This window comes from Bombyx mori, chromosome 13 (assembly GCF_030269925.1).
Source record: "Bombyx mori chromosome 13, ASM3026992v2".
Taxonomy (NCBI): domain Eukaryota; kingdom Metazoa; phylum Arthropoda; class Insecta; order Lepidoptera; family Bombycidae; genus Bombyx; species Bombyx mori.
The window spans coordinates 6,131,978-6,144,342 of NC_085119.1; the positions used below are offsets into that span (position 1 = coordinate 6,131,978).

At 35.7% G+C, this 12,365-nt stretch overlaps 1 protein-coding gene across 16 annotated transcripts in view; it reads right to left on the reverse strand.

The window, feature by feature from the left end:
- Window positions 1-12,365, reverse strand: part of LOC101740145 (proton channel OtopLc) — a 45,692-nt gene that overhangs the window by 27,454 nt on the left and 5,873 nt on the right. For 12 of the 16 annotated variants that reach the window (XM_062671754.1, XM_062671755.1, XM_062671752.1 and 9 more), the window contains exon 1: window positions 11,969-12,309. The exons of 1 other annotated variant lie outside the window; for it this stretch is intronic. In XM_062671754.1, the coding sequence (XP_062527738.1) occupies window positions 11,969-12,193 (225 nt within the window). In that variant the 5' untranslated portion in view covers window positions 12,194-12,309. Of the gene's footprint in view, window positions 1-11,968; window positions 12,310-12,365 lie in introns of those variants that run through there. 3 more of the 16 variants (XM_062671753.1, XM_062671747.1, XM_038015136.2) reach the window with 1 other exon arrangement.

Sequence of the window (12,365 nt, forward strand, 5' to 3'; positions counted from 1 at the left end):
GTTTGGAGAATTATTACACTTCACGGAACATTGGACTGTATGGCACATTAATGATACAAAAGTTTAACAAAAAAAATTAAATGCACTTCAACAAAATAACATGAAAATACCATTAATTACTAAGTCAATTAAATATTATGCATGATTAAGGATAAATGTTACTGGTCCGATCGTGATAAAATTTAAATGCGTCTACATGAAAATTTTCAAATAAAAAAAAAACATCCGTTTACGTAGAAAAAATTCTGAGGTTAACAACATACATACAAAAATACAGTCGAATTTAGAGTATCCTCTTTTATTGAAGTCGGTTAAAATAAATAAAAATGATTGCCGCACAATATTTATTTTTGAATTCATACTCGATATTATTCGCAATTATGGGCTATTTTAGACGTAGATTCCAATGATTAACTTGTATAAGCCTTGAGCAATGCTATTTTTTAATAATCATTAAAATCCATGCTCATCTGGATTAATCATCTATAATAGTTATCAATTCATCTGGAACGCATATATCGAATCAAATGTCAAGTTGAATTTAATATTAATACGCTTTTATTGGCCTCAGACGTATGTATGTTTGTAAAGGAATCTGAACGTGATTTTGACCCCCTTCAAAACGTCGGATTAACTCGAAATTTGGTAGGTATACTTATTAAGGACCGACGACAATTCAATATTAAAAACAAAAAAATTGAAAAATAATAATTGAAAAAATTGAAATTGAACTAAAAAATGAAAAATAAATAATAGTTTAAAAAACTAACAAAATACGCTTTTGTAGAAAATCGAACTAAAAAATATAATTCAAATTTATTAATAGAATTCAAATTTATTAAAATTTATTTTCTATTATTTATTTCATTGCTAGTTCGAACAGCTGCTGCTGTCAAAAGCCGGACATGGATGCAATTCTTTTCCTCGTGCACCAAAGTTACTTGAGCTTTTAAATCCCAAAGCCAGCAGAGAATAAATTTCGTTCCACAGCTCCAAGTTCGGATTCCCGGTAATAAATGGATGACTTTATAATCATCGTTCCTAATGGACGTTTGGGCAGTGCTCTTCCCCGGTCTTTTTTTTTGGCCAGGCAGCCTGTGTCATTGAAAAACCATGTCACCCTGTTGCGGATTCTGAAGGAAATTCAACTTTATCCATCAATTGACCTCCATGAGGAACCCCAATACAAAATGATTCTGTAAAAATAGTCGGGAACGTTTAAATAGTTCGACCAACTGTTGCTTGTGACACAATTAATCTTCAGTGCTAAATCTAATTATAATAAAATCTTTTAATAGCATCGCGGTTCGTAGTCAGCTGCTTTTATTGACATAGTTCTTCGAGAGATACTACGAATTTAAATTCTGCGAAATGGTTTTGCGAACATTTCTGTACGTAGGTAATTTAGTAATGAGAAATCGTTTGCATTTAGATCGCGCTTAGCAAACTAAACTGTTCTGGCTTTGTGTTTAGAAATCAAGTTAACCCATTTTCTGAGCCGTAATTTCCTTATTGCGTTTTTTCTCCCAGTTCCAACACAAATAGAACAGGCACTGAAACGGAAACTGAACTAGGTTGGATTGGAAGTGTTGCAAGACTAGCAACGACCGCGTTTCCTTTTTAGACGTAAATTACATATGTTCTGATGACGTCATCTACTACAAAATTGCAATAATCGTGAGATATATATTATTATATTCAAATCACGATGGAACACAGTTTTTTGAGCATTTAAGTAATGCCGTAGCTGTCTCCTATTCAAAATCGAGCTGGTCGTTCGCATGACTTATTTCGAAGATAATAAATAGGTCCAGACTTCTAATTATGTTAAGTACTCAATTGAAATGAAACAAAATTGATTTTGGGCTTTTTTGGTCAGGCTTAAGTTCGAAATACATTGAGGACCGTCAGCTGTCAACCGGCGTTTTGATAGAAAAGCTTAAGGTGGCCTGTATCATTCAAACTGTGGCATAGAGGAGTAGGGAGTTCGATCACTAAGCAACACATTCTAAATTGAAAGGTACATTAAAAACAAATACAACGCACTTTCCCGTTCTATGACACAATAAAATCTTATTGTTTGAATTAAAAATTCGAATCGTACATATTGACAAAATGTACTTATATAAAAATGAAAATTCAAAATTCAACCTCATCTGCAAATTAAAATTTAAATATCATCGATATCATACATACATATCATACATACATCGATATCGAATATCATACATAAAAATCGAACAAGAATGTATTATCACCTTGAGCGCAACATAGGGCAGGTGTACAAAAGACATTGCGCAAGTTACATTTGGCGAAACAACAACTGATCCATTCAACGGCCAATGTGTTTAGTGCGAGTTTTTTAACGTTCTCGATGGCGTAAAAGTTATCTCAAATTCGTATGGAGTTGGAACGTTTGCCTACATTTGACGCTAGGGGCGCTGTTCCAACTGCATACAATTTTGAGTTAACTTTTACGCTATCGAGAACGTTAAAAAACTCACACTAAGCACACAGTTTAATAACGATCTCAGGAAATGTAGAAAAGCCTTATAAGCCATTAAATACTACTGATAATATTTTTAATGGGGAGTCGTTTTATCAAAAACCTATCTGGGATTTCTATAACAGTATTTGGTTTACTATTTTGCGATCACATTATCGTGCTACTTAAACTTGATTGATTTAAAACTGTGTGTCATAAGCTTTACGTCGGTTTAATGTTACCCGATGGTTTTTTTGTTTTTATGGCAAGATTTTTATCTTTTTTTTCGTTCTTTTTCGACAAACGCGTTTAATATAATAATACTCAAGAAGTTTAACTTAAGTTATGGGTATTGTTACTTGTCTCCAGAAGCTCCGTATCTTAGAAAACTTTAATAAAGATACGATGATATTCTATATATCATACGATTATACGATAGCATATACGTCGACTATTTCTATTAAAGAAAGGGAATTGAACGCGCATGATTTTTTTATGAAGGATTACTGGTGGCCCGGAGGCCTTTCCAGTTTCACCAGGACAGGAGAACGCCGACATCATTAACCAAATTAACCACTCAGCCAGCATAGCTATCCGAACGATAATCTCTGATACGGCCCTGTCACTTAACGAAACAAGAAATTTCAAGAATTTTATGAGTATAAAATAACTGGCAAATATCCTCACCCATTTACACACAACAACAACACATACTAGTAACTCTAGTACTGAAAAAGATAGTGTATTTACACTTGGTTGGTAAAATTGTAATGCTACTGGAAAGATATCGTTTTAACGATTAAGACAATCGATCTTAACACAATTCATTGTATTTAAAACTTTCCTTTCTGGAAGTGACGTCCAATAAAGGATTTTCCAATTTCAATAGTAAATTTACAACGAATTATAAATTAAGTAATTTCGCTTGGACAGTCAACTATATAACTTCCCAAGAAAATGTAATAAAATATTTACATGCAAATTTTTTATCTCACACTTTATATTTTAACGCGTCATAATTTGCCCTATTTTATTTTACGAATTGCTAAAAACTGCATATAAATACAAAAACATTTCTTATACCATTCAAAACAAAGTCACTTTTGAAATGACCGTATGTATTTCTGATTCTTGAAAGAGATCAAGGTATTAATATTGAGCTCAATTCAATTCCGAAGCAATACATACAAAACGGAAAGCAACAAATGCGAAATCCATTGCCCTCGACAACGAAATTACAGACCCGCATTCGTTCGAAATGAATCAATAATCTAATCTACATAGAGTCCTATTTAGTTATGCTTATGAAAATGTTTGCGATGAATATTATTTGTTCAATAACGTCACGGGCATAGTCAAGTCACCTCTAAGGACTTCGTTACGTAAGATATGATGTCATAGCACTCGACCTTCGAAGCACGACGGAGGGGAGCTTGTGGGGAGATATACGACAAAGGGAAGATCTTCCATCGAGCGGGTGATACTACTCTATTACTCGGTAGACCGATGGTCCGAATGTTGTTCTTCGGAACTTGTATATATGTACGCTAGCGCTAAGCGAGATTCAGGCATCTGTCAATTATCTTGTATTGTATATGACGACTACCCGCCACAAGCTCATACCAAAAACTGCAAAAGAAGGAATGGTATTTAAAATTTTCCAGAAAATCATACATAACGTGAGGTGTCTACACGAGTGCTCACGGCGAATTAAGCTGTTGGCAATTCCAATTGATGACGGCTGTTTTACAGCTATTTGATCATCATTTTGAGCAGCTTATGATGAAAGTAATAGTATTTTATGTATACTGTATGTTTACATATCTATACATATAAATAAAATTGGAGTGTCTGTTTGTAATATTGAAATAACCGCTTTTTACTACATGCATATGAATATATATACGGTACATACACCAAAATAGCATTTTTTACAATTTTTGTCTGTCTGTCTGCCTGTTTGTTCCGGCTAATCTCTGGAACGGCTGGACCGATTTTGACGAGACTCACTGATAGATAGCTGATGATATAAGGAGTAACTTAGGCTACTTTTTTTAGACTAGCTTCGCCCCGCGGCGTCACCCGCGGTACGACCATAATCGCGGGTAACGTCGCGAGACTCAGCTACCTATTAATAATTAAATTTAATGTTTGCAAATCGAAGCGAGGGCGGGTCGCTAGTAAACTTGGGCTATTACACAATGGACCTAAAAATAGCATACGTTTTATTTGATAAATTATTATACTTCATCTAACATATTTACTTACATAGACGAAGAAAAATAAAGTATCTAATAAAAAATTCTAAATAAATATGAAATAAAAGATACCAAAGAGTTCCTTTGTTTTGAAAATAGTGAAAATTTGGATCTATAAATCATAGATACTGGGATTCAAACATTAAAATTCCAATAAATTATTCAACCGTAACACCGTTCCAGTAGTACCCCGGTACGGACTATTCTGTATGCACTTTGGCTTTATGAGTCTTTTTTTTTATTGCTTAGATGTGTGGACGAGCTCACAGCCCACCCGGTGTTAAGTGGTTACTGGAGCCCATAGACATCTATAACGTAAATGCGCCAATTGTTCTAAGGTCTCAGTATAGTCACACCGGCTGCCCCACCCTTCAAACCGAAACGCATTACTGCTTCACGGCAGAAATAGGCGGGGCGGTGGTACCTACCCATGCGGACTCACAAGAGGTCCTACCACCAATAATTACGCAAATTATAATTTTTTTATTGCACGATGTTATTCCTTCACCGTGGAAGTCAATCGTGAACATTTGTTGAGTACTTATTTCATTAGGAAAATTGGTACCCGCCAGCGAGATTCGAACACCGGTGCATCGCTCGATACGAACGCACCGGACGTCTTATCCTTTAGGCCACGACGACTTCAATAGAATCAAGTCTAGAATAACACCATCCCACCTTTTTGTGTAAGTGTCGTAAAAGAAGAATAAAGTATTCACCCAAAAATGAGAGCCCTTCGTCGCAAACGACGTGTTCGACGAGAACGATGGCAGGTGCTTGAGGTACCTAAAAGCACCGTTAGTGGATCGGGAGGATCTTACCATTAATAACTGTTCATTTTATCACAATCTAATGAACGGCTTATCAACGCATAAAGGACAAAAATGCATAAAAATGTAGATAAACTGTACAGTATATGCAATCGTCAGCGATCTACATTTAAAATGTAATGTTTTATTTGTAATCACAGTACAGCTGTGCTTTGCATCCATCAGATGAGGTTTGTTTATGATCAAAACGGTTCCCGCCTTCATGACTATAAATAGTGTTAGAAACACCGCTTTAGTCGACTCTATTATTTTTTCCCAAGTTATTTGTGTTGTGTAACGATGGAAAACTTTTAGAATTATCGTAGTGCTTTCACAATAGTTAGCTTTGTAACCTATTTCTACGTCAAAGAGACCGATGGTACAGAACAACAATAAATATTATCTGCATAATTATCTTGCATAATATTATTAGTCGTTATCTTTCTTCTTCTCTTCAAATCTATCTTTGTCAAAGCTTCAAACCATTTTTTTGATAAGATTCAGATACGAAAACTTCAAAATAAATGTCACTTTAAAAAAGGCGTGCCGCTTGAAAGCATTGTTTTAATTACACAATTACTTTTTTATTGATGGTAGAACGTCTTGTGAGTTTGCACGGGTAGATACCATTGCTCTGCCTATTTCTGTCATAAAGCGGACTGTTGTACTGTAAAACTGTAAACTACTCTCTTAGTTAGTCTTAGTCTTAGTTACTGTCTAAGTTACTCTCGTAAAAACTGAGATATTAAAACTCATATCTCAAGATAGGTGGCGGCAGTTACGTTGTAGATGTCTCTGGGCCCCGGTAATCACTTAACCGTGAGCTCATTCACCCATATAAGCAACAAATAAATAAAAAGACGATATCTTTAAGGATGGTTTTCAAAATTAGAAATTAGAATTTTTATCTCACTGTAAAACAGATTAAAGAAATTCAGTTTAATTACAGCTTTATTTAGCTTGTCTGCAACATAAACGAAAGACATCAAAGGATTTTCATTCGAGGCTGTGCACAGAGGCCTGGACGCTATCCACTTTTGAACCCTTTGTGCATATAAATAGACCACATAATAATTTACAGTGACTACCAATAATACAGGTTATTTACTGGGTTATTTTGAAATATTATTTATATCCAAAGAAAAAGTTACAAAAGCATACTATATTTCGCAACTATAAAATTTACGTTGTGATAATCAATTACTCACAACTTACTATAATGTAATTTCTTGTTAAGCTTTATGTATCACATTCATATTTTGTGTTAGAAAATTGATAGTATTTTCGTCATTTTTTGCATTTAATTCTAATTTCAAATTCATTTTCTTAAGTTTATCATATATTGTTTCGAGTACCTTACATTTTCGTGGAGATGAACGACTAAGGCGCTCTCTTTGATGATATTTATAGAAAATTAAAGGGTAGTTAGGGCTTTACTGTTTCTGATTTACAAAGCCATTGAAGGCCTTGCAAATAATTTTAATTATTTCATATTTATTATTATTATTTTTATTGCTTAGATGGGTGGACGAGTTCGCGGCCCACCTAGTGTTAAGTGGTTACCGGAGCCCATAGGCATCTCATATCAACGTAAATGCCGCCACCCACCTTGAAATATGAGTCCTAAGTTCTTAGTATAGTTACAAGGGCTTCCCCACGCTTCAAACCGAAACGCATTACTGCTTTACGGCAGAAATAGGCAGGATTGTGGTACCTACCCGTGCGGACTGACAAGAGGTCCTACCAGCAGTTCGCATTCATCATCTCCACGTTTTTTACCTCACACAAATACAATGTAATAAACGAATAAGACCGATCGAACCAACACTAAGTAATCGTGTTTGAACGAAGCCCAAAAAAAAAAATACGTCAGAAATCAAACCTTAATGGAGCGAAGGCTTACAAATATTAGATTCGCTGTTTTATTTAAGGTATTCTACGTGGGATGTTCTATTTAAATACCCATTGATATTGCAACACAAAACCATTCCTTACTATAACGTTGACGTTGATGAAGGTACAACAGATAATATTAATAGAACATACTTCGTAATGGGCGGTCGGAATATTCACTACATGAAACGAAATAAATGTTTAAAAATTAATTACGTAAAACTTACATTTATTTGCAGTTTTTGTGTTAAATTTCCGAGATGTCAATTATTAATTAATGGTACGTTTTGAAGCTTACGAAGTACAGAATGACAAATCACACTCGTTTATGGTTAGCTCATAAGATAGATTGTTGTCTATGTATTACTTATGCGAACCAAAACGCAGTAATGCGTTTCGGTTTGAAGGGTGGGGCAGCCGTTCTAACTACATATAATGAGATCTTAGAACTTATATCTCAAGGTGGATGGCGCATTTACGTTGTAGATGTCTATGGATTTCCAGTAACCACTTAACAACCAGGCGGGATGTGAGCTCGTCCACCCATCTAAGCAATAAAAATAAATACTATTTAAGTATCTATACACCTTACAAAGGTCTTACCATTAACATGTAGTGCGCGAGATTTTTACTCTTTTATTTTTATCGCATAGGTGGGTGATTGAGAAGCCACCCAGTGTTAAGAGGTTACTGATTCTATAGACTTCACAATATAAATGCCATCTCGGTCTGCCTATTTATGTGATGATCAAACGGACAATTTACAAACAGATTCAACAAAAAAAATGGGTCAAGAACTTAAAAGCCCATGAACAATGTGTTTTATTTAAAACAAACAATATTATACAATGTATTATTACAATAACCGGGAAACGCAATTTATTCGAAATACACATAAATTGATTATATTTACTATTAAATTTCATTCAAATTTATAAACCGACTTGGCCATTATGAATAACCTTTTCTTCCATTCCATAACAGACTATTGCTTATTGTAAGATCATTCTATATAAGCTCTAAAATGAATCAAATAAGATTCAATGTCGTATTTTCTGTTCACCACTATCGGTATCTAAGCTTCACATTTATGAATAATAAAGTGAGAAGTCCCCTCTTTAGGATAAGGTACCTTAGAGAACGTTTTTTATCTAAAACATTTTCCTCCTGGAGTCTATTTATACGCACGTGTCGGAATTCATTATTTTTTTAAGGATTTCTCGGCTCTAGCACATTCTTCTGAATGCACGGTAATGAGATATGAGAGATTGTGATATTCAGGGCGGATAGGCGAGCTCGAAACTCAAATTCCCTCAGGGTAAAGTGTGAAAAAATCTACAGATCCCACAACGTGAATGTAGCCACTATACTTAAAATGTAAACAATCGATGTCTCAGCTACCAAAAAATAAATAATAGTTTAAAAAAATACGCTTTTATAGAAAATCCAACTAAAAAATCGAAAATAAATTTTAATAAATTTGAATTAAAAATAGTGTAAGAAAAAATGATTTTATTGTAAAATAAGCGTAATTTGTTAGTTTTTTTAAACTATTATTTATTTTTCATCTTTTTGTTGAATTTCAATTTTTTCATTATTATTTTTTTAATATTGAATTGTCATCGGTCCATAATAAGTATACAAAATTTCGAGTTAATCCGACGTTTTGAAGGGGATCAAAATGATGTTCAAAGATTCCGTTACATACTAACATACATACGTCTGAAGCTAATAAAAGCGTATTAATAAATGGACATCAGTCGAAACACACGATTGTTTCAGAGATTCATGAGAAATCGAATGACAATGGTCTATAAAGCTTTTTATTCCTACATATTCTAATGACCTCGAGGGGTCATACTAGATTCACCGAACGAGTAGGTGAGCTCACGGGACTCAAGCCTGGTGACGTTGCTAACGCTAGCCCTAGCAAGAGCAGTGCTTCGTAGAATCCATCACCGGATCAGAATCGCGACCCACTGAGAATATCCGGCGAGAAACTCAGTGGACTGTGTCTGAGGGCTAATTTGCTCGCCGAACCCTACGTCGCAAGCGACGGGTTCTATGACAACGGTGACCAGTGCTTGAGATACCTAAAAGCATCGTTAGTGGAATAAAGCATAAGGTACTCGTCAAAAACCCAGTAATTATAGTCTATTCCATTACAGGCACAGAAACGGGTTTCCAAGTGAAACCACAACAAGCAAATCCTTATTAGACTGAGATCAGACATTAGTTTGGAGGCCTTTAGCATTGGAGAACGTTGTCAAAATGAACTTGGATGATGATGCAATCTCCATATTATAAATAGAAGTAGATATTATGCATCATATACTTTGTAAGTGCAATGGATTAGCCAGGAAAATAATGTATCAATCCGTATGGTTCAATTCAATAAACACATTCTCAATGACCATAAAAAATTGACCTGATTGCGGTGCGCTTGCTTCTGCTCATTATAGCTTCATAATCGGTTTACCTCGAAGCGCTAATTTTCCGCCAGCTAATAGCATTCTGCACAGGCGACGATGGAAACTACTTAATAACGTTTTCAATGGAGAACGCTCCGCTGAATTTCGCAATTTAACACTTTTGGAAACTTTCACGGTATATTTTTAATAATGAGGCAAAGTTACGGTTATTTTTTTGGTGTTTTTGCATATTTGCGTAGGTCAATATGATCATGGACTACATTGTGAGCCCAATTGAGTTTGTACCACTGCATATTTAAACCGAAGAAGTCATGTGTTCCATTTTGAAGGGTCGGACATCAGTTATCCAATAAAATTACAATTAGGCTCCGATAACTACCTGATGTTGGGTGGCCAGTTACTTTGCTCACTAATTTAGTGCCTTATAAAATTATTTTGATCCTCAATATTCATCACTCACACAAAATACACGGTCTATTATAGATGAGTGAAATTATGAAGAGCGCGTTTAATTATTTACTTATTATTGACTTTAATATTACAACCTATACCTAGTTCATACTGAAATGATTAAGACCTGTGTCACTAAGAAGACTTGTCACGAATTTTATGACCTTGATGAAAAAAAAAGTTGAGATTCAGTAGAGAGAGAGTAATTCACAAAACAAACAAAAGATTAAGCAGCACATTAACTTTTTTGTTTATATTGCCTTTGTAGGCAGACGAGCATATGGCCCACCTTATGGTGAGTGGTTACCGTCGCCCATGGACTTCAGCAATGCCAAGGGCAAAGCCAAGCCGCTGCCTACCGCTTAATACTCTCCACAAGCCTCGTTTGAAGAAGGACATGTCTTAGCGCTCGGGAAACACCATGGAGGGGAGCTCATTCCATAGCCGGATGGTACGTGGCAAAAAAGATCTCTGGAAACGCACTGTGGATGACCGCAGTGGCTCCAGGTAGTATGGATGAACTCTACTCCGGTGGCGGGCGGTGCGATGGTAAAAAAGTACTAACTACCTAAAACCTACTAACTAAAAGGTGTGTAACTAATGATACAATTGAATTTATTAGTTTGTACACATTTACAAATGTACAAGAAACGTTCATGATCTCATCGACTCCTAGACTTGTCCGTGGCATTATTATTTTCGGGAGATGACATATCCCTGGGCATATTTTGGTTGTAGCTCTGTTTATATTTCAACGGTACATTATTACAGTCTAACCGTGCTATCTGGGTCACAATCTCTCGTTCGATTTAAATGAAAATTTCATTATTATGCGTTTAGAATTATAGGTAAGGCTTGATGCCAATATCGATCGTCATTCATTGTCATAGCTTAAAGTCTTGTTTAATGGGCTCATAATAATGAAAAGTTTTGTATTAAGTACGTACAACTTAAAAACTTAAGCGCTACACGTCAATATCAGTGATTATTAATAGACCAATCATTAATTATTATTTTTATTATTTATAGATTTTTTTATTATTAGATTATTAATAGTCAATTTTGCGTACTCCTGAACACACTTCTTATCGCGTGCATATACAACATCGAAATAACAGAAAAAATAATGCTACACGCAAATAGTCGGATCTGCAACGTCTTGAATGAGATGTATTAGATTTTTCAGAAAAAAATTATAATTATCATTTAAACATTTCACAATCCAAGGCACGTCGTAGTGTTCTTAGTAGAAATAAATATCTAATGCAAAATTACCTTAACTACTATGGAACAACAAAATGTGACATAAAAAAAATTGTATTGGATTTTCAAATATCCATTGTATAGGTATATCGTAAATGAAAAACTGAATGCGAGTAAAACAGTATGAACGAAATGTTTATCAAACACACATCCGACTTAGTAATTAAAATTAACGTTTCTACAGACGACTATTTCCAAACCCGGAATTGTCAATAAATCATCGAAATTGTATCGAACGTTTGACATTTGGAGCGCACGAGAAACACTACTGTTGCACACGATATTATTACAAACATCAGTTTAACGGGATAAAGCAAACGGTGCTTTAATGCTTTCATTTAAGGTGCACATTGAAATAGCTTAAGTGGGTTCACCAACCTTTTGACACTGAAATTCAGTCACGGTGGCAGAGTCGCCTTCCGCGGTCGATTCGGAAAACGTAACGCCGCGGCGGACGCGGCGCTCGTCGAGCGCCAGGGCGCAAGCGTCGCTTGGCGTGCTTCGGCGCGCGGCCGGTCGCGGTCGCGGCCCAAGACTGCCAACCAAACGGTTCGCGCGTTTTCCCTCCGCGCTTTCCCGGCACCGATAGCGGCGTGCGCACATCAAGCCTGCATTGTTCTGCAAATAGCTAGGGCTGGGCCGCTATTCAAGTGAGATGAGCGCGCCTTTAGCGTACACCGGACTGTTGCCGTTGTCTATACGGGGCCACACTACACATGAATGCGGACAACTTCGCTTCACTCGCTCTCAAAAACGTTTTACCTCTTCCCTTGCA